The sequence below is a fragment of the Manis javanica genome, chromosome 8 (assembly GCF_040802235.1).
Source record: "Manis javanica isolate MJ-LG chromosome 8, MJ_LKY, whole genome shotgun sequence".
NCBI classification, from domain to species: Eukaryota; Metazoa; Chordata; class Mammalia; order Pholidota; family Manidae; genus Manis; species Manis javanica.
This window is the reverse complement of record NC_133163.1, coordinates 64,513,247-64,536,779: the sequence shown is the minus strand read 5'-3', so window position 1 is coordinate 64,536,779 and position 23,533 is coordinate 64,513,247. Positions and strand designations below refer to the sequence as shown.

General features: G+C 38.4%; 1 protein-coding gene across 11 annotated transcripts in view; it reads left to right on the top strand.

The window, feature by feature from the left end:
* The window catches only part of NPAS3 (neuronal PAS domain protein 3), an 877,558-nt gene that overhangs the window by 648,514 nt on the left and 205,511 nt on the right, over positions 1-23,533 (top strand). For all 11 annotated transcript variants that reach the window (XM_073211382.1, XM_073211377.1, XM_073211373.1 and 8 more), the window contains one exon: positions 2,290-2,379. In XM_073211382.1, coding sequence (XP_073067483.1) covers positions 2,290-2,379 — 90 coding nt within the window. The remainder of the gene's footprint in view (positions 1-2,289; positions 2,380-23,533) is intronic.

Here is a 23,533-nt window from a genome sequence, read left to right as displayed (position 1 = left end):
TCCTTTCTTCTCTCAGATAGTCTTATAGTTGTCATTTGTCCCCATAGAAGTTCTCCTGTGATCTTTGTGTCCTTTTAATCTGACAGTGGCATTTTAAGATTTGAGAAGGTGGCTTACATACCTCTCTGTGATTGGATGCCAGGCCATAGTTATTAGGTTGATTGGAAAACCTACCCAAGGCCTTGACTCCACGGGGAAGGTCAGGAGTGGAAGAATTTTAATCCTCGTGAGTAATCCTCAGTATACATGTTTGAGGTGACGACACGTTGACACAAGATCCTTACCAACCATCTACAAAGGAGACTTCTCTCCCTTTGCACTGGTTTGTAGTAAGGTCCTACTATACAGGCCATACCCTAAGCTTACAAGGTTGGATCTCCCCTGCTCCGGGGGGTTGGACATTTTGTCAGAGGTAAGGGCCCAGCGAGCAGTATGTTGTTCCCTGTGGTGGAACACGGCTGGCCCCAGGGCAGAAATTACAGAACAAAGGTAGTGAAGTGACCTCTTGTAGAAGTGACTTAGGAACTGTCCTGTCATCCCACTTCCCATTTGTCTCCTACTGCTGGAAACATCCTATTATATTCAAAATCAAGTGATGATTTTTAAGAAATCATAGGCTGCCTCTTAGTATAAATATTTTGACTTAAGATATGTTATGAAATGTATCCCTTCATTAATTTACACATATCCATTGCAGAATCTTTATTTTTAGCTGAAGATATTACAGTTATTAAGTCCAGCTGTCAAAGTTTGAATCTTAACTCCATCTCTAACTAGGGACAGGTATGTTGCCTAACTTCGCTAAGCCTCAATTTCCTTGTATATAAAATGGAAATAATGTAATTACCTCAAATGGTACTCATGAAAACTAAAAGAGACAGTACATGCAAACTGCTTATATATATTGATTAATAAACATAAGCTATTATTATTATACTATCTTGCCCAAAATTTGTCTGTCATCTAATATGCTTTTTTTGCAGAGCAATACAATGTGACTTTTGAAATGTTTACAGAATCCACTAAATCAGAAAAGGAGGTGGGGTGCTACCCACAGTTTCTGACCAGTGGGGCTATGAAAATATATCAGAAAGTACAGAATCCAAATTTCATGTGTTCATGTAAATATATATATATATATATACTTCATTTATACATATATAGTTTTCAAAAAAATTTAGTTTTTAAATGGCTGAAATTATTGCTGAGATTTGGGGCAGTCCATTTTTCTAACTGAATTTTACATGCCTCTTCCAGTTTTCTATATTTAAAAATGTTGTCAATAACTTACTGTTGCTACCTACCTTGTTCTCAATGTAGGTTTCCTGTATTTCCAAATTCTCAGCCTTTGTAAATATCACTAATCTTTAAAACTTTTTTCCCTGTGCAAGTAGTTCTTGTGTAATCTGCTTGGTTAAAAATACACAAATAAAGCAAAACAAAAGACATGAGGATGATGGGATGTATGAAATACACTTGGGTTGCAAGAATCTGAAACAAATTTATTCACAATTGGGAGTCCACGATGATTTACACATTCATGAGATTGAACATGTAACCCTCCATTTGCAAAGTGGGCTAAGTGGGCTAAGGTTTTAGGAGTTATAGATGATATGTAGCATCCTTCTCCCTCCACCCTTTCTTTTGTTTCCATTTCAGGAGTTGTATTTGAAACTAGATCTGTCACAATACAACTTTAATATAGAGTTTTGCAAAACAGGGGTACAATTTGTAAGGTTTCAGCCTATAAACATTCACCCATAATGTATTGACTTTTCCTATTTGTTCTAACACAGAAGGCACTGAGAGGCAGGTAGGCAGAATCCTTTATTAATTAGCAAATTATTGATATCCATAGAAGCTCAAGTGGTGATTTTACTTGCTCTTCATATAGGAACGCTTTTTTTCTCATTTCATTACAATTTCCAGTCCTGTTCAGCTATTTAATGGAGAATCTTGCTGATTTAATCTCAGTAACTACTGAATCCAAAAAAATAAAGGCAACATCACATAAAATCAGCATGACCTGATTTTGTGCATAAATGTAATGTATCTTGATCAAAATGACAAGAGACATAGGAAGTCCCTGAAATAAAGGAAAGCTTTAGTCTTAATTCAAACCTTTAATTTGTTCATGTATAATGCAGTACTAAAAGATCTTGGGAGTTTTGTTAAACATGAAGGAAAAAGTGGTATAAAATTCTGTATGTTTTGCTTTGGATAAGATGCCTCCATCATTCGTTTGTTTGTTTGTTTATTAATCTATTTATATATTTATTTTTTCTGCAGTCCCTGGATGGCTTTGTATTTGCACTAAATCAAGAAGGAAAATTTTTGTACATTTCTGAAACAGTCTCCATCTACCTAGGCCTCTCACAAGTAAGTAAAATGATTTGGATTCTTGACAGCGATTGTGAAGGCTCCTTCAGCCTCATGCTTTTCCCTGTTCAGTGGATATTCTGTTTAGCATGAATTATCACATTTATTCTTTAATGGCTCTACCTGACTCTTCTCACAAAGTCAGCGAGAAAATTGTATAGCAGTTCAAAATGTTCAGAATAAACTTGGGCTCTAAAACTTTAGTCCCCCCCCACCCCCACCGCTTGAGGATCATTATTAATTTATTGAGAACAAATGAAGTTTCTTCCCTCTCTTGTTTTGAACTTGGAAACCTCTGTGTCTGGTAGGAGAGGGACACACTAATAGTGCTTCCCTTGTGTCCTATTACTGGATGTTTATGGAGTACCCTGCGTTATCCTGGGAGCTGACACAATGACAGGGAGTCATTTGGAGTCAAGAAATGTGGAAAGAGACCATTAAAATGTGTTGCAGGAAGGGTTCCAGCAAGGATATGTTTTGCTGCCTTTGCAAATGCTTCCTAATGCTTAAAGACAACTTCATAAGAAAAGATAGGCTTTCGTTATTTGCAGTTTAATTAATTACTCACCTGTGTCTGTCAGAGGTTAAAAGAAAAGAAGATGGACAGATGGCATAGGAAACAAAATCCTAGATATTAGTTTTTGATATTCCCGTGGAACACAAAAATTTTACTTTTGTTGGATTCTAAGACACAGGCTGCATCTACAGAATGCCAGAATACCCTGAAGAAAAGTTTGCAATTCATCTAATTATCCAGATGTTTTCTCCATAAAAATGGTGAACATCTGGATATGGTGCCCATACAGGTGATTGGCTGAGTTTGACCCTTTTCATCTGGTGGTTTGGTGTGAGGAAAACACAGGTGGGAGAGATTTTGTACATATGTGATGATCTGCCACGTTAGGTAATCTACTTCTCATTCAGTCGCCCCTGGAGATAAAGATGGGGATAAGATTTGTCTGTCTCCTCTTAAGCAAGATCCACCCCAGACTCATTGCTTCTGAAAGCTGGCACTGCTCTAAGGAAGCACTCAGTGTGGCTGAAACATTCTGGCTGTTAGTGGGTTTGCTGGCTAATAGCTAAATCAAGAAAGACATTGGGAAATAATAAAGAGAGATATTTGGCATTGGGGGAGGCAGAGACTGCCAAAATTGATTATTTACTGTTGAGAATCCAAGCAAAGGTCCATTAACTCTTCCTTGAAGAACATGCAAGCTATTGGCTGTAGTTTATAGAGTAATTCTATTTTATGTGGGTTTCAGCAGACCAAATGATAGAAACTGGGCTATTGTCTACTCAGTATTAGTATTCTTACATCTCATTGAGATCTCTGATTTTTTAATAGCCTTTAATAGACTTTAAACCTTTCTTAATCTGTTTGGGAGTTAATATTGAGAATTTCCAATTCTGAAATTAGTGTGCCACCATGTTTATACTGTATTGAACTGGAAGCGCTACTATTTATTGTTCTGCACTGCCCATATTCATCTGCTTTAGGCTGAGTAGCCAACAAAGTTTAATAAGCCAGTGAAGAAGAAGGATGAATAATTAGTTTAAGCAGGTAAATGCTAATTAGGGAACTCCTGAAAAGCATCCATTATATACTAGCTCAAAACACATTTTACAGCCCTGGTTAGTGGTGTAATCCAAATTCTGTCAAGGCAACTGCATTTTCTGTAATTGAGATGTGTATGTTTGCTTTGCATAACAGATGGCTCTGTATGCTTAGACTGATAGCTAGGAAAATAATAATTGCATTATTCTGGCCAAAAGAATATTAGCTCTTGGGTTTTGGCCATTTCACTCAGTCCTCCTGCCAGCACAGCATATGCACATATATGGATTGGATTTTCAAGGAAATTGATGCATCTGGAATAGTGTGGCCATCTGAAATATCATCTGTTCAAGAAAAAGTTGGCTTTAACCCTGTGCTGGTTTTGCCTTTAAAGCAGTATATCTCACTGCTTCTCTACTGTAAGGTTAAGTCAACCTCTTTCCTAAAATCTCAGACAAACAATTGAGGTGTGTATAGAATGAAGCAGCTGTGTAGACATGGTACAGTATCTGTCAGCTTCTGTGGAGTCATTCTCTGCTTTTGTATGTGATGGGTTGTAAAGTGATTATAATAGTCAGCATCTTGACTTACCCAGGGGTAGACATGCCCCCAAAGCACTGTTGCCTTCTGTGGCAGACACGTTTGGTGTTGCTAGAAACTGTCAAATATGCAGGTAGAGGCTATGAGGTACAAGACAGGAGGTCTTTGTTTGGAGGTGTTATGCACCTGATATCATGAAAGGTAAATCACTAAAAAGTGATTTTTGCATATACCAGTGTATGTATTTAGAGTTCAAAACTGAAGTTTGAGAGTAGTTCTAAGTTAACATGCAAATAATCTGATAAGAGCATGGCATATTTTTTAATGCCCAAAGAATGAGAGGGAAAAAAATCAGCGCTAAAACTTAGGGAGAGGATTTCCAATCCAATTGACAGCCTGAGTCCTGATAGCATAAGTAAGGTTCCTGAGACTTAACCATTCCCAAGTTTCTTCAGTGCCCTTTCTCAGTCATAGGGGTGTGGGCTGCTCATGGGTGACACACAATGTAAAATGTACTCAAGTTATTCAATTAAGTAAATACTTAATCTTTTACAAACGTGTGTGTGTGCACACACACATACACACCCCCTTAATTAGCTGCAGACCAAGTACTCTGCTCATGTCCTACAACTTTGGCTCAGTGGTGATTCCATCAAATTCTAGACAGTCATAAGGAAACTATAAAGTTATGTTTCCTCCTGTCCCTTTTAAATGGTGCTATTAAATAAAGACAGTGTGTAACTGCATCATCAAAGATTTATCCGGTGAAATTCTTGAGGAATCCTGTGAGCATATCAGTTTGTTAGAGCATAATTGTACCTGCATTTGTAACTCAAGATATCCCTTCCTCAGTTTTATTTTCTCTCAACATGTAAATAAATATGGTGGCTCTAAAATGGCTTATGTTCAGGAAAGAACTAGGATTCTTTTTTTGATTCATGAGAAAACTGAGTAGACAAACTTCTACTCAGCTCTGTTGTATGGCCCAAATATAGAGACAACCAGAGCAGATTTTTTCATCTCCACTTCACTGATGTGTGTCCAGGGTGTGTGCATGCCAGTTATTCTCTTTGAAGTCTTTTCATATTGTCATGATGATGGGAATAAAGTGATCTATGATGATGTCTGGACCTTCTCACCAGCCCCTTTGACTTTGCCAGAGATATATACATATTTAAGTTAACCTCCAATGTGGTTGTGGGTTGTAGAAATATGCACTGTTGATTTGCTTCCCTGGGTAAAAATGATTCTGATTACTCACTGTGAAGCCTTATCTTAAAGGAAGATCCCCAGATATCAATGTTGAGTTGGGTTTGCATGGAGATTAAATGATGTCTTACAGCTGGTGATGGTGTTCAGCACCGCTAAGGACAACTCTGTCTTTAGCTATAATGAAATAGAAGCAAAAATGAAGAAAGGAGACAGTGGATTCCCTAACACTGAAAATGTAGCAGTGATATGCGGCCAGCCTTTATGTAATCTCTTGTAACGTGTAATGGGTTTAGTCACCAAAGAATCCAAAAGAGACTTTATATGACAAATAAAAAATATTTCTAGTTTGATACAAGATTTAAACCTTAGAAAAATATTTATTTGTTGGCTTATACCCTTCTCTTTCCACAAAGGAAATAGCTTACATAAACCGATGCCATAAAAAAATAACAGCAAAATAGAACTAAGGTATAAATGAAAAAAGATAAAAGTAATCTATAGCCACATGGTAGGAGAACACAATAGAGGCTTATAAAAAGATAAGAAGGGATAGGTATAGTCTGATAAAGCTTCAAATTTAGCTATGAGCTTCCTGGTAACCAAAGCAAAAGGAGAAATATAGTCACCACCAAAAATAAGAAAGCATCAATTCTAAAGGAAAGTGAAGTTTTCTGGGACTGGAATATAAAAGTAAATCTGAAATACAATTTCTGTGGGGTATAATATGTGGATTATGGCATACTGGTTTGCTTCCATTGGAGCCCAGCCCACATTCAGAGCAACGCTCTCATGACCCATATAACAACATGAACACACATATTGCAAATCTCACAGGCAGGCAGGAGACTCCTCCCTTTCCAGATGTTTCCAGATCTTTTCGAGAGTGGGGTTCCAGCATCCAGGCCTTACAGTACAATAGCATTGACTGGTTTGATGGTTTATATGGTTTTGTAAATCAGCTTTCCCTCATTCATAAGTGCAAATCTTGCATTTTCTTTTAAATACTGATGAGAAATTCAATATTACAGTTGCCAGAGACTGAGGACATGGGTCTCAGCTCACCAGAGGATAAAAATGTACTCATATTTTCTGAATTTTCCTTGAAAGTGAAGTGAGAGATGATGATTCCAATGCCTGCCTATGCCAGCAAAATGCTTTCAAGTTAACATAGAGCCCTATTTAAAATAAAAAAGGATCTAGAGCAAACTGGGAAATTAACAGATGTTTACATTGTGATGTCATTAGAAAATACCCTACAGCTAGCTCAGCCCTCTCTTGAAATGCATCCTAATCACTCCCACAGCCCACAGTCCCAGCTTGACTGTGAGTCACTTCCTTTCTTCTCACCAAATCCCCATCCTGGTAGAAGATACTCCCTTGACGTTGTAAGCCATCCAGAAGGTAGCTGCAGACAAGGTTACACACTGGCTAGTTTCAAGGAAGCTTGCTGGAAGGGGCAGGGTGACTATAGATCTAAGAGCTAATAGAGGTGAAGGTGAAAAGAGGTAAATGATTGCTTTAAATTTGGTCCTTTTTTTTTTAAGCCACGCAGGTACATTTACCCTAAACTCCTTTACCCATTCTGTTGTTCATTTCCATATTTTAGATTTCTCTGCATTTGTTATATAGAATGGCAAATAAAATTACAGCTACAGCACACAAGTACAAGGTCAAATAAATGACAGAGCCCAGTCTATTTGTGAAGCTATTCTGAAAGGGAACCATGGTGCCAAATGTGGTTTATTTGAATAATAAAGAAGAATTAGATTCCCCTGATAACTTGGCTGAGGGCCAATAAATCACTGGAGGTTAAAGATGCTTTGCAACTGCCATGTCTTTCTTTTGCTTTTCCAAAGTGCAAGCCTCAACTCTTCCATTCCACATTCTTCAATGCAAATCAAGTTGAGGTTGGTATGTGGCTAATATTCTTGCCCCCATGCTTGTAAGAGACATATATTTCTTTCGTGGAGTGAAAAAAAAGAAATTAGCTTTCTTTACAAGTTGTTGCTTTTGTTTGGCATCATCACATCCCAGATAGCTGGACTATAAAGACAAAAAAGGTATGATTTCAAAACAGCAGAGGGCTTATAATAATGGAGTCCATAGTTAGCTTTTTTTTTTTTTCAGTTGGTGTAATAAATTAATGCAACATTAGGATAGCTGGGCTTCCTTCAAAAAATGAATACTCTAAATATTGCTTTGTGGGCCCCCTTTTAAAAGCCTTTCAAATAGGGAGTCTTTCTAATTTAGAAAGAAAGAAGAAAAATGTATAACTTTCTGCAGCTTGTGTGTAGTCTTTCTCCCCCAGCAAGTCTGCATTTTTCTCCTAGACTAATCATAAAAAGTTCATCACTTCTTGGTGTAACAAAGAAAAATGCCCTTTTGAATGTGGGAGCTCTGAGGGTTTAGAGACTATTGAGAAAATATAAGTATCAAAATAATTCAGAAACAGTACAAGGCACAATGGCACATTATCAATTTACAACATTTAAATTGATAAATGCTTGGTGGTGACGGCCTGCAAGGGCACTTTGAAAAGCAAATAGCGACCTGGTGAAGAAATTGATTTTTCCCCCCTGAAAATGACTGCATGATGCATCATTTGACTGCATGCTGTCCGAGTGCTTGACAGAGATAATCTCAGCAATCCCACGGGTGACCTTATCGTTCTCACCAGGGCAACTTTGTCTACGTCCTGACTTTGTGCATGTCAAGGTTCCTCCCGGCAGGATCCTTGGGGGAAAAAGTTCCTCTGTTCGATCCAGATATTGAACTGCTCACTCTTCCCCCTGTTCCTTCCACCCCACCCTCTCAAATAGGCAAACATGCCTCTTATTTCATCCATAATTATGAATGAGCCAGGCAGAAGAGCACGGTAGCTCTGCACTCTGTATCTTTGTGGAAGCCCTCCCTTCCTTCCCGTTCAGAGTTCTGGGTGACAACCTGTATTAGCAGGGATCTTCCTATCTGAAAGAGTAGCAGATTTCCTAATGTTCTCCCACAGTACTTCCCCATGTTTAGCAAAATGGGAAAAGCTAACCCATTTCTTTCTTCCTTGTACTTACAAGGCTTTTTCCCCTCCACTTCAGTCTTGACACAGAAAACCTCTGAAGCTGCTTTGATCGCACATTTTAGTTTCCAGTAATATTGTTCCCTCACCAACCAGCGACTCTAGGTGTTTCTCTTGTAACTTTAAAATTATGTAATAGTGACCTGAGGCCCCAATCACTCCTCGCCCTGCGCTGTTGGGACTTTGCTTCCCAGAGGCAGCCTCGGTTGCATAGATGCGAAGTAATCCATGAGGTTTCCTCAGGACCACTGGTACTCAGAAAGTATTCCTCTGCCCAAGAGGAATAATTGACAATTTTTTTTCTGCTTAAAATTTTTCTGTTGATCTATATGGATGTGCGTGTGTGCATGCCTGCCTATTTATCAGTCATCTTCCTGCCACGCTGCTTGTCGTTGATAATTACAATTCTTGATTAGCCACTTCTTGGCAGCAGCACATACCCTGCCTGGTGTGGCACCCTGAAGCTGCAGTCCCCCCTGGCTCTGACACCCTCAGTTCACCATATTCAACCCCTTTTACCTCCTCCTTTCATCCACAACATTAATTCTGAGTGAACAAGACGGGCTTCCTTGCTTTTGACAAGATTTGCTGCAGTCTCATGCGACAAAAACCCAACACTCATTCCAGATTCAGAAAGTAGGATTTATAACAGCATTTTAATTTAATGTTGGATGTCGAACATATAAAGAGATCACAGTAGTACTAGAGCTGAAAATTGATGCCTTTTTTATTAGTGTCCTCTCAGAAGTGGGTGAGACGCTGTTTGTGCAATGGAGCACAGAGCAGCGCAGTCAGATGAATGAGGATATGCTATCTGCAAGGAATCATATTTCAAGCCACTGTCGGCCTCTATTGATGTGTTCAGAGTTGAAAGGTTATGCTAGTAAATGCCATCCGAATTTCCAGCATTAGAAATCGGTAGAGTAATCTGCTGGCTGTCACTTTATGCTCAGTCTAAATGCACTGCATGGGGATGTTTTACTTATTTTAACTCCAAATTAATTTCTTATTACTGGTGCCTTTCTTTCTCTCTCCCATGCTTTCCATCAGTCCCCAAATGGGACTTATTTTTAACAGGCCTTCAGAGTAAACCAAAATCTCTGAAAGAACATAAGAGAAATTTGCATCATCGTACATGAGAATTACATTCTTCTTACTTATTCCTTTGAACATATCTTACCAGGTATTAAGGCTAAAAACACAGAAAGTCTGTAGGCAAAGGTGGCTTTTCTAAATCACAGAATCACAAGATGATAAAAGATAGGCACACCTTTTTTCAAATGTATAATCTGAAGACCTTTTACATTGCTTTGTAATTTCTGGAGTTAATATTATCAACAGAATAAAGAAAGTAGAGTGTCTTCATTATCTGGAATCAGGAAATCTACAGTCAGAAAAAAATACTTTTTGAGGAGCTAGCTTGTTTTATTTGTTTGGGTAAAACGGTATTTTCATATTCATTTTTAAAGTAGAGCATTGTGCAAAAGTAAGATGGAGAAGAAAATGTAGTCATCATTCTAAGTCCGTAATTTATTCATTTTTAAATAATGAAATGGTGTTTTTCTGAATTAACCCATGTATTATTCATGCAGGCGTTGGCAATGTAATATCCCCAGTTTTCTGGAAAGCAATGTACATTTTTTTGGCTGACAAACAGTGTTTTCTATATGGTATTAATTTAATGGCTTATTTTATTATGCAAAGTTGGAAAGTAAAGATAATTTCTGTCTATAATGTGGTGCTTACATAGGCAATATTTGCAAAATAATACCTCTACACCTAAGGCAGCTATCCTTCCTCAGCCTGGTCCCTGTGAGGGTGATGAGCGAATGCAAACTGCTCATAGGAAAAATAAGAAATAACTTGACCTCCTGGGAAGGAGGTCATGAAGTCGTTAAACTCATGTGAAATCCAAATTTCATTTCTACACACACACATTCGATCTATATTGGGTTTTTGGCTCTTGCATAATAAGACATGGTTTTCATGACAGGAGTAACATGGCAACAATTTCAGTGATAATTTCAGTTGGAATATAATAAGGAAATTGATTTTAGGGTTTTGCATAAGTTCTACAACTAGGCTGATGACCTGAAAATCTATGCTGGTTTTAGACAACAAATACCCTGTGGCTTTTTACCCTTCTTATTCCCTCTGTCCCCTCTGGATGACAGTCCCAAGAAGCAATCTCTTTTTTCCTAAATAGTCATTTTTAAAGAGAGTGATAGCAGTTGTTCCAACGATTTAGAGCATCTTTTGATGTACAGGCCTATATACATATATAAATTGGTTTCTTTCTGATTTGGTTTCTGTGCCGACTGCATTTTTTTCTACTGATATAAATAATCCCTAAAATGGTTCACTGAAATAGCAAACCAGGTTTTCCTCTGGGTGTCTTCCTGTTTCAGCCTCCTACAACTACAAATTTACCATATTCAATAAAAAGACAAAAATTCCCTCCAATGCTGTTCATTTTTAATGTGCTGGCAGATTAAATCTATTATTTTCAATAACTATGCAAACTTTTTGAGAGCAAGAGAATGCATGCAGAAAAAAGTTTTCCCTGGGAAGGAGAAAAGTGGTTTGAGATTGGATGTTTTCCAGGCAAGTTAAGGCCCTTGGCAGAGGTGACAAAGAATACCTGTGTGCCAGCTGTGGTTTTGGTAGCTCTCAGAAGTATATCAGTAATCGAGCATTTAGATGTCAAGTAAAGAATCAGAGATTTCATTTAGTTTTTCTTCTGGGTCTTGCAGAAGCAAGCTTTGTGTCAATCAGCCTCCTCCCTTTGGCCTCTCTTCCCAATAAGAGCAGTGTTTCAGAACCACACGCCACCCCTATTAGTAATGCTTTGCCAGGAAAACAATAGAAAATATCTCTCAGTTAGGAAGGAGATGAGGCTTTAAGAGCACACACGTGGGTATGGTTTCACGGACCTCTGATTGTGTTATCATTTTATAGCCTATGTGGATTTCAGGTGTTTGTTCCTATTGTACTTTATTAGATGCTTATATTTGGTTAATCATAGTATCTAATTGTTTAACTTGCTACTTTTAGGAGCTTAAAAACCATTTGCACACAATGTGTTTGCTTGCATATATGGATGATGCCAAGAAACGTTTTCAGAAAACAGGAATGGTAGCATTAGGTACACTCTGGTTCTCTCCCCTGAAATGTAAAGGCTTGCTTTCTTTTAAGAGATGTTGAGGCTAGTAAAATTGCAAAATGACTAAAGATTATTTGTATGAGGAAGCGTTCCTTTAAATGATGAGTTCCTTTCTTCCTGTTAAATATCTATACAAATAATCATTATCTGCCTGAGGAAATAAAAAGGGGAGTGAGGACAGGGGAAGAGGCACAAACATTAAAGTGTTCAGAGGCATTCCATTTTCAGATCAACCAGAAATGACTCTGTGGAAAATGAAATTATCTTGGCAGACAACTTTTTAACAGCAAGCAAGACTCCCCACTCCTTGTAAGCATGGGGATCTCCTCAGCCTCGGCTGCCTGGTTCAATGGGAATTTTGCTTGCAACCTGGTCACTGGGGCAAGGGAAACATGGCCAGACCATTCACTCTAGTTGTGTGGGATCACTTCAAACTGCTGTGCAGCCGAGGTTTGGCATGCTTGTGATGTCCTGTCCACAGGGCTGGGTGACTTACAAAAGTCTGGACAACCCTCAGGAGCAAAATAAGTGGGACTGGATACCCATTCCCTGAAATTTAAAAAAAAAAAAAAGGAAAACATAATTTTTCCAGTTCATTAATTAAAATTGACATCGCAGTGTTTGCAGAGACCAAGAAAGGACTGTGCCATTTCACTACATTGCAAAACCTTTTCACTTGAGCAGACAAGTAAATCATGCAATTACTGGGACTCATTCAGCTCTTTAGTGAAAACACAGGCCTGTAAGCTCTTTAGTGAAAACACAGGCCTGTAACCTTGGGTGTAACGTACATTGAAATTAGAAGAGTTGAACTGAAGATTATTTCTAAAATGTCACAACTGCTCCATGACACTGGATGATAGGTATATCCATTCATTATCACTGAGAACACCTGGGTGGTGCTCAGGAAATCAGATAGTGCCTTTTAAAATAATTATAAAAGAAACATAGATTAACAAGCTGAAGGGAAAATAGACAATCCTGAATCACGATGTTACTAATTTCAGTCTGTTTAGGGGCATCAGTTTCCAAGTCACAAGAGTGTAATAACTGACTGCCACTATCAGCAGCACCGAGGAGAGAGGGGGGCTAAGTTTGAGTGCTTCTAAATGCAGATGTTTTCCTGAAGATGTGAAGGCAAGCATTAATTGTCCCTTTACAAAACTAAGATACTCCATTGGTGGTATTTTCGTGTGGGTCTCTGGCTGATCCTTCTCTCTTTTAGACACTCTGTCTTTGGAGAAGCAGGAGGAAGTGCTCTGGATTGGGATCCAGGAGACCTGGTTCTGGTTTCGCCTCTGCTACTCATCAGGCGCGTGACCTTCAAGAAGCCTAGATCTTAATTTTTCTTAAGCGTGAAATGACGGGGCAATTTCTCAGGCTCCATATTCGTTAAAATGTGTGCTGTCTGAAATTCATTGAACACTGGACGTTTTATCATAAGCACCATGGTAGGAGTGGGGGAGGGGAGCCTGGAAGAAGTCAAGCTATTCTATTTTTAACCTTCAAAGGAATTTAGTTGAGCAGATGCTACCCTGAACTAGTCAGAGTAGAAAAGAAATGATATGGCTTTTAAAGGGCACATCTAGCATATCTACTGGGGTAAAGTAATTCTGGCAATGCTTCAAAGGATATAACTTTTGATGGTAAAGTAGGTAGGCTATGGAATGAAATCGCATATGGCAGGCTGTCAAAGTCTCCTACACTTTCAGTACATTTATATAAGTGCAAATGGAGGCTGCTTAAATGGAGCAATTTCCTGCTAAGACTGCTTTCAGATTATCTGATATTATTTGACTAAATTATCTCTGTAGAAGCTGAGGACAACTTTTATGATCAAATATTTTGAAATTAGTTTTCCTCGTTGGCAGATTATCTGAAATATGAATTGCTCTCGTTCAAGCACTCAAAACTGAAAGGCTTTGGTAATAGCAATTATATAAAAACAAGGGTACTGAAATGCTGTATATCATGCTGAAGGGGATATTTTTATAGGTCAGTGGTGTCAATAACTGTAGCTCTCCCAGATACCTCATCGTTACCCTTTTATTCTGGGCTAATGCAAAGGACAGACTGACTTTCTTTTTAACAAGGGTATTTTATTCTTGAGGATACTGACTTTATATCACTCTAGATATTTAAACATAGTCAATTCATATTTATTACATTTCCCAAATGTTTTATAGGATATCTAAGGATCTAAAACATACAAACACACTGAAAATGTATAGAATTCTAAACAGTGCTGAGATTGACTTGTTTGTTCCTGATGCCTTCTCTGCAAAATACTCCTGTAACTCTGTGGACCTTTGCTATTTATAGTTATGGTCTCACAATGAGCAACACTTATATCTAGCATTTATTAAGCCTTTACTTTGTGCCAAGCAATGTTCTAAACACTTTACTGCCATAGGAGTTTATAACACTAAGCATTGTTAGGTATGATTACTATCCCCATTTTACAGATAAGAAAACTGAGGCTCAGAGAGGTTCAGTAGCTTGCCCAAGGTCATATGACTAGGAAGTGGCAGCCCTAGCATTTAAACCCATCCCTGTTTACTGCAAAGCATTTATTGCTAACAGTTACTGCCTCTGCAAAGTCTTAGGTAATCAACAAGTAGAATTATTCCAGGTTTATGGCTTAAGAGAAACAGAGACTGGGAGCAATTAAGCAGCCTTCTCAGAACCATAAAATATTGAGTTATTCTCACAATGCCAGTGTGAACTTTTGGAAACATCAGGAAAGTTACATAGATTTATCTGAAAATTCTGATGTTTAACCTTATTATAAATAGTCCAAGATTCAATAGCAGAACCAATTAATCAGTAATGAGTCTAAACACATGATGCCCATGATATTTGTCATATATTTAATATGTATTCTTGCATGCCTGCATTCAGCCCAAACTAACCCATATGTGTCCAAAACTGTGCTAAAACCTGAGGCTATTAAAAACTAAGGCATAGTTCCTGCCCTCAAGAACCTAGTGTCTTCAAGATTCCATTCACAGGGCAACCAAGCTACAGTGACCTATACATTGTGGATCTCACGTATTGTAATGGATAATGAATGTCAATATCAGAATAAAGAAATACAATAAAGAAATGCACTACAAGCCATGGGAACAGAGAGTGTGAATGACTAACTCTGCCTGGAGATGTTTGCAAAGGATTTATGATGAAGTGACATTTACATCAGGCCTTGATGGACCTTTTCCACCTGGAAAAGGGAAGGGTGGTATTCCGGTCAAAGGGAGGCATATTTGCAAAGTTATTTCTTATGGCAAGAGATGAGTCTGGAAAGTTAAGCTGGGCCAAATTGGAAAGGGTGCTAGCGGAATCTAAGGAAACTGGACTTTCTCTTTTAGCCCCTGTGGAGCCATAAAATGTTTTAAAAGGAAAAATGAAATAGTAGATCTGTGCTTCAGAAAAAAAAATTATGCTGGCAAAAAAGATTAAAAGATACATGGCATCTTCCAATTAAGAGATAGATCAACAACCTAGAGAAGAGATTAAAAAAAGAATTTCAGTAGGGCACATACCAGTGGAAATAAAGAGAAGGGGAAGGGGATGAACTTGAGAGGCCTTTTTCAGGTGAGATCAGTGCCTTGGTGACTTATCAAATGTGGTGGAAAGCAGGACGGAAGTGCATTTTTAAAACTTAGTTCCAATGTAGACGTGTGACATTTGAGAAATGTGGGGGACGTTTGTTCAACAGACAGGTGTGAGAGCTCACTCCAGAGAGGCTGAGGCCAAGGTTACAGGCTGGGAGCAGCCAGATTGTACCTGGACCCAGAGGCAGTAGATGAGGCCACTGAAGGTCTTGATTTTACAGTTCAAGGAGGAGGGAGTGGGAACTGCTGAGAAGGCAACTCTGAGAAGATCCCAGTTTGCCAGACAGGCGTGAAGAGAAGGCAGCGGGAAAATGGAGCGCACGGGACCAGAAGGCGACCTGGAGAGTCTCCTCCGCCAGGAGCAGCAAGGAGGTGGTCCTTAGCAAAGTCAAAGAAGAAGAGATTTTTTCAGAAAGGATGTGATCAAATGCCCCAAAGCTATAGTATTATGAGGAAAGAAAAAAGCCATTGTATCATCAGTTAGATTAGCCTCTCCTCTCAGCAGTTTGAGGGAAAGAAGGTGGGTATGGCAGGGGAAAGTGATTTGAAGGAGAGTCGATGTATCTCATTTTTAAGCTCAGATGTCTTTAACATTAGGTTGAGAAGTATGGCATGTAGAGAAAGATGCACGGTGTTAAAGATTTCTGAAAGTGATCACCCTTTGACCCAGGTCTCAGAAGGATATGCTTAGTTGCATGAAGGCCATGAACCTGAGAAATAAATAGGAATAGCTCTTGCTCTTCTGCTGGAGAGCGGTTGGGGAGTGGAATTTGGAGTTGGAGGTGGGGAAGGAGAGAAATGAGTTTTGAAGCAATTCATGAAATCTCTTAACTTGATCAAAGTGAGAACAGAAGGCCATGGAGTTACTTTTGCTGGGCTTGATCAGCCTTGGTCCATCTGCACAGGGGTGCACCTGACAGAGGTACAAAGTGCTGGTGATGCCAGGTGGGAGGAAAGAGGAAAGCAGGAAGGATGGTCGCCAGCCAAGGCCAGGGTAGCTCCCTTTCTGCCAAGTCTGGTGGAGGTCCTATCCATGAATTGATTATCCACTCCACCAAGAATGTCAGAATCCAAAATTCAAGAACTGTATTCACTGCCCCCTCATTAACATCTGCTGATACACTGTATAGAAAATGAAAAAAAGTGGAGAAAGTCCTTTCTGTATATATTTAACTTTGAAACCCCATCTTTGCTTCCTTTTCTGCCCCCCTTAAATCACATATAAGTGGCCCATGTGATGGGTGAGCTTGCAAATCCCTCTTTAAATTTGTAGGTTTACCACTGGTCCTTAGTGTTCTTTCTGAATACTAAGTTTCCCACATTCTTTTTCTGCCCATCTATCTCCAGACAGTTAGTACATAATTGGTAAAAAGAATATTCATGTGGAGGTACAATGTCTGAGAACATTACAGTCCTTCAGCAAGTTCTTGGTAAAGGTAGTGTTTTGTTTGTTTTGCTGTTTGGACTTTATTTTACAGTGAAAATGAAAAAAAGCCTCTGGGCTTTTTAAATCCATTTCTAATTGTTCTTTCTAGTATCAGATAATAAAAGAGAAAACTGTTTAGTAATTATAACTGGTCATCCCTACTATAGTGATGATTTGGTGCACGTCAACGTAAGTGATACAGGAAATATGAATTCAAGATCTTGAGAATGTGTCTCAATATTGCTTTTCATTTCTTGAGAAAGAATAGAAGGAAGGAATTAAGGAAAGAGAGTAGAGAGAGAGAGGAAGCTGAGAATAAGTGTGCTGTTTTTGGTCTCTCCCCCTCCCCCTGACCTCAACCCTTGAGTTGCTGAGTACAAACCTGTGGCGAACTGGCATTTTACAAATATTTAAATGGAATGTGTAAAGTAAGCCATGATATATGCCTGCTTGCAAAAGGGGGCCTATTAAATGAAACAAATGTCACCCGTGTCTGTTTCCAGCTGAGGTTATAATGTGTGGGACGGCCGTGAGAGCCAGATTCGCCTTGCATTCAGCATCATAAACCACACAGTTTATAGTGCCATATGAATTTGTAGAGCTGATTGTTTTATTATATAAGAGTGTAAATTTCCATCCCTTTCAGTTCCACTACCATTCTCAGAGAATACAGGTTTTGTGCTGATACGATGTTTCCTAGCTCTAGGCAGGGCCTACCCCTACTACTGACTGTAATTTACTTTTTGGTGTCTGTCGCCTAGAGCTTGCCTTCTGACTAGCTTGTTGAATGATGTGCTAATCCATTATATTTTTCAGACAAGTGTATCGACCAGTATAAACAGACTGGAGGGCAGAAACCTAAATGAAAGCTATACTTCCTTGAATCATTTAAAAAGCTCCTGCTTGGTGGCAGTGCAAAATAACTTGGCTCTGTACATTAAGTAAAGGAGAGAGAGATCTCAATAAATAAAGTAAAAAATTGAAATATCCCTGTCTGCAGGAGCTTAGACCAGGTTTCAAATGTTCACCTTCATCACCTCTATTTTTTTAAAATCATAATTAGAAAGGGCCACTTTAAAATGGCCTCTACTAATACAAATGTAGAGTGAAACACAGCACTTAGCATCTCCTGCCATTGGTGAGGCATCCTTACCCAATCCCTGGTGTTTTTCACTTGAAATTATGTGCATTACTATACCATGTTTATACAAATAAAGAGCAGAAAGCAGGCACTCAGGAATTTCAGCAGAAAAAGGAAGCCTTAACTTGGATTCTTCTGAGTTTTTCCCACTGTAAGAGACGTGTACAACAAAATAGGTTAGGGGAAATAAGTTTCAAATTAATCTTCCCTCAAAAAGGAAGTGTCAGCTGAACCTAAGCTCTTCAGTTTGCAAGACCAAAGGCATGCTGTAGGTTTCCTCATCACCATGTGAGTAAAGATACTTTTGGGCAGTACATTCAAATTTGGCCTGGTACCACGCAACATTCTGGAAATGGTGATCTTCATCTAAAATCACAGCATGACCAAAGGGCAGCAATTACCTGATGACAAACAGGGGCACAGTTTTGTTTCCAGCACAGTTACTTTTACAAATGGTTGGACTGAGAATTACATCTCTTCAGATTTCCAGTATAAAAAACATAAACACATTCTTTCCAAATCTCTTGCTCTGATACTGAGGTTTGTGATGGACAGTGTGTATTTTTCACATTTGCTTTGTCCTTTGTGGCTGTATGCAGACCACCATAGACAGCTTCAGTCTGTGGGAAGATAAGGAGCTTTCAGAACACAGGCCTGTACTTCACAGTAATCTTGTAAAGCTCAGACTGAGGATTCTGTTTCCACTTGACAGTTACAGAAACTGAAATTGCAAGTATGGAATGGCTGAAGTCACAGAGCTAGACCAGCATGCTACTCCGTGGCTCCATCTCTTACCTCCCACATCCTTTCCGGACAGAGGTGCTAACCGATGCTGAGACCTGTTTCTCCCGCTAGGGAGGGAAGGGTTGGACTCAGAATGACCTGACGTTCTCTTTCCTTTATAGCGATGTAGTGAAAGCTGCCTTTCTACCAACAACGAGCCCGCAAATAGCTCTACTCCTTTTTAGGGGTAAAGGAAATTAAAACCAGGTCAAATAAGAATGCTTGTGGAGATCCTAAGGCATAGTGCTTGGGACAGCTTAAAGTTCCAAGCCTGCACATGCACGGACCTGTACAAGGCTAATCGGTGAATAAATCACTCCCATTAACAGTGAAGGCAAAGAAAAGGACCCTTTGTGGCCACACACAACCCTCTCTGATCTCTGGTGCCATGTCTCTCAACTTTGTGCCAATTTTAAACATACCACATGGAGTTTGAAATTTACTTCTGGGCCTTAAACAGCCTGTTGGGTCAGCAGGTTCTTTCTAAAAGAAATTACTGCCCACAGCTCTCTCTGCTATTTTAAGAGTTCTGAACATGCTCTTCCTTTGCCTCCTTCCTTGGTCCTTCCCAAGTCAGGCGACCCCTGGTGCCCTCTGCTCACTCAGGGGTCTGGCCTATGGGGCTACTCACCTCTCCTGCATTTATCATGGGCACAAAATAAGTATTTATTGACTGGCTGACTGGCTGAATATCCTCCAATTTCCATAGAGTATTTTGCTCATATTTTATAGTCCTTCAATCAGGGATTTTCTGATGGAACAACTAATTCTAAACTTTGTCTTAATAGTGTATTTTAGTGGACCAAGGAGAGGAATGACTAGGATCATTTGTAGTTGAGGAAGACTGGTTTTACTTGCCCAACCTATACACCATCTAATGAAACTAGAGGGGAAAAAAATAGTGTTATCTTTTCTCTCAGAATAACACATTAAAATAATGAAAGGATTTCAAACATTAATAGCATCTATGCAGTAGGAGATGGCAATGAACTTACAGTTATTAAGAGACTATGTGCCAGGATCAATGTTAGCATTTATATTAACGACAGCAAGTTATACCTATTTGAGCAAATGCTGTGCCATAAACTATACTAAACCCTTCATACATTTTTCTGTTAACACTTACAGAAATCTTATGAGGTAGATTCTATAAACAATCATTTCTGAGGTAGATTCCATCATCCCCATTTTATCCAGAGTAACCACTACTAGCTAGAAAGAGAGTTCTAACCTCTCTAACACAAATGTGAAGGTATTTGGGCAGGCTTTATGGGGAAAAGGTTTCCTAGGGCATATCTCAAATATAAGCCCTCTTTTTTCACACATCTCAACATGAATAAATACATACAGAAAGAAACCTCTTTTGGGTCCAAATAATATAATTTTACTAACAGTGAAGCATCATTATCTCACTGGATGATTTGGGCTGGGCAATTGAATGATCTACAGGATCTCAGTATGTGACTTGACAGATTTCATATCTCTGTTCCTTGGTATTTTCACCTGTAAAACAAGAATAATTATTCAAGCTCTCTATATATTATAATGAGAGATGATGAAGATTGATGAAATATGAGTGCATAGAATGAAGGACTCAGAATAAATGTAGTCCTGACTTCATAGACACGCTATTACTAGTAATAGAATTGTCCTACACAGAAATAGTTTCCCTATTCAGTTGTGCATTTAATTATGAGCCATCTTTTTTTCCCCTCATTCAAACAATATGCATTAGACATCTAGTCAGTAATACCATTGAGAATAAAAAAGTGAAGAAAGCCTCAATCTAGAAGTATCCAAAGTAAATAATGTAATGAAGTATTTTCCTTGAACTTTTTGGAACTTGCCAAAGTTGGAAGTAAAGCTCTTGTTGTGACTACATGAAGCCAAACATCAAGGAAAAACTGGAAAAGTTCAAGCAGTAATACAGATGTTTCAAAACATCTGGATGTTTGATATCCTGTAGATTTACCATATGGGTCTCCTACGAAGTTCTTTAGGCTTATTTCAGGTTTTCACAATTAACTTGAAGCTATATTTTTGTGTTTTGTAGACCAACCATTTTACTCAAATCCTTGTGTCAGCCACAAAATACTAAACCTTTTGTACTTGATAGTCTTAAAGCTATAGTCACAATGTTTATAAATGTACTTGCTAAGATTAGTACTAGTCTTTTTACATATTTTAAATGTTTTAAGATTTGACTATTGGATAAACAAGGTAAACACTAAAGGGGCTTATACATAAGATAATTAGGGGTCACAGAAGCCAGACTCCTGGATGGAAATTTCAGAGCAACCAATTCCCTCCTTTAATTCACTGGGCAGAAGAAAGAGGCTGCCAAAGGTATGTCTTGTAAAAGCAGGTATCTCAGATACGTTAGATTTAAAAAAAATCATTTTTTTCTGTGGACTTAATCCTATGCTTAATAATTTCCTTCTAAGATAACTCCAGGGCAGAAAAGGGAAAACGAAATAATTATATGGGAACTGAATGAGGCCAGATGGCAGATGTATTTGAAAGGCCTACCGGTGACCTGTGGGCTTTAAATGTGGAGAGCCTTTTGCTTGCGCCCACCCCAGCCTGCAGACTTCCAGCCAGGGCCGTTACCCTCAGCCCCCTGAGGCAGTACAGAACCAGGTGTGGCTGCCTGCTGCCTCATTTCTTTACAACTGAGGAAATCATCTTTATAACTATAAAACAAAATGGCTCAGCCAATTCTTAAGTTTTCTTAGGAAAAAAAATCTCGTTTTTATTCATATCTGTGGGAAGCTTCAGTTCTGGCCCAGAATGACTTTGCTTTGCTCATTTTATTGGTTTTATTTTTCCCCCAAAATGGCTCACATTGTTTTAATTACTCTCCATCAATACTTGGGAGAGCTGGTTTTAAAGAAGCTGTCCATTCCCTCCCGCTGCCAAACATGTTAATCCATTTATGCTTCTAAACCCAAGTACTCATCCACACATCAAAATATGTGAACCTTAGCAAGACAAAAGCTGTCCAAACCTGATTTTGTTTCTACACAGATGGCTATAAACATGACACCAGGATATTAGTCTTGACTTTTCTTGACAGACCTGAAAATTGGCCATGCAGAACTGTTTAAAATTGGTAGGAAAAACTTACCCTGAAGTTTACTGTTGATGAACACAAGAGAAAGCACATAATTAATGGAAATGCATGTCAAAATAAAGAAAAATGTGTTATCCCCTTCACTTCTGAGATCTAGCCAAAGGTGTTGACTACTGCTCATATTTCAGAGCAAAAAGGAGACCACAGTCATCTTAGTGAAGCAAAAATTTGTGCTATAGTTTACATGTGCAGTAGTTCATTTATACCCTGACAAGTCCTTCAATTAAAATTACACATTTTAATTACAAAAGTATCACACAACAAAAATTCAAACAGTATAACAAGAAGAAGAGAAAATATCCCATCCATTCAGAGAAATATATTGTAAACATTTTGGTGTGTATCTTCTCAGATTGGTCTCTTGGGTATATGTACATATGTTTGTTTTGTATTTGTTACTGCTTTATAACATTTTTTTAAATTTAAAATATGGACTTTTGTCAGTGTTATTAAATAACACAAAGTATTTTTCATGATTACATGGCATTTCTATAGATGTGACATAATTTATTTAATCAGGCTTTTATCATTGAACATTAGGTCATTTCTAGTTTTGTACTACTGCAAATTATTTATTTTGTTAAATGTCTTCATAGCAAAAATTTTATGTGTGTGCCCATTATTATCTTCTCTGGATAAACTTCAAGAAATTGAGTCAAAAGGGCCACATATATCTTAAGTGATTTTCATACATTTAGACCAGTTGACCTCAAGAAAGTTGGTACTAATTGACTTTCTCACAGCACTGTATTAGATTGTCCATTTCCTCATACCCTTGCCAGTACTGAATTTTACCTTTCTTAAAAATAATAATAAAATTAAGGAGAGATAGCATTTTCTGGTTCTACAAGAACTTATCATAATGCCTGCTCTAAATCTGAACAAGGATGATACCCAAAAAGGCCCATAGCTCTTTCTGAAAAACACCTGCCAGGGAGATGATGCATTAGAGGCATTGCCGCTTTTCTGTTGGGGTAGCATTTGCACAGGACTCTGCTGCGTTCCTCAAGTCCCTGCAACATAAATAGTGTTATCCCATGGTTATTTTCTGATTTCTATGATATTCTCTGTGCTTCCAGTTTGGCTTTATGTTCACCCTGGAAAGGATAGAGCAACAATAAATATGCACTATTTAAACAGCTGTTTTACTCTAGCCTCTCACTTTCTGAAATCATTGAGTTTCTTTTTCATGCATTTGTCTATTTCTGTGTAGTGCCTTTTAAATTTTCTAGATTCTCCTCAGAAAGAAATGCAAAATTCACAGTGAACAGTAAGATAATGTTTCACCTGACAGAGAAATGAAGCAGGCTTTATTTTGAAATAAAGACATATAGATAGTGTTCCTATAACTAATGAGGAAATCCCTGTCTTACATAGAACTTTTTAAAAATTGTTTTGTAGAAAAGTACATAGAAAGCCAAAAAAAAAAAACACTTGAAGTAATGAAGGCATTTAAATGGACTAATTGATTTTCATTTAAAATTAAATGCATTTCTTTACCTCACAGCTTCCCATGG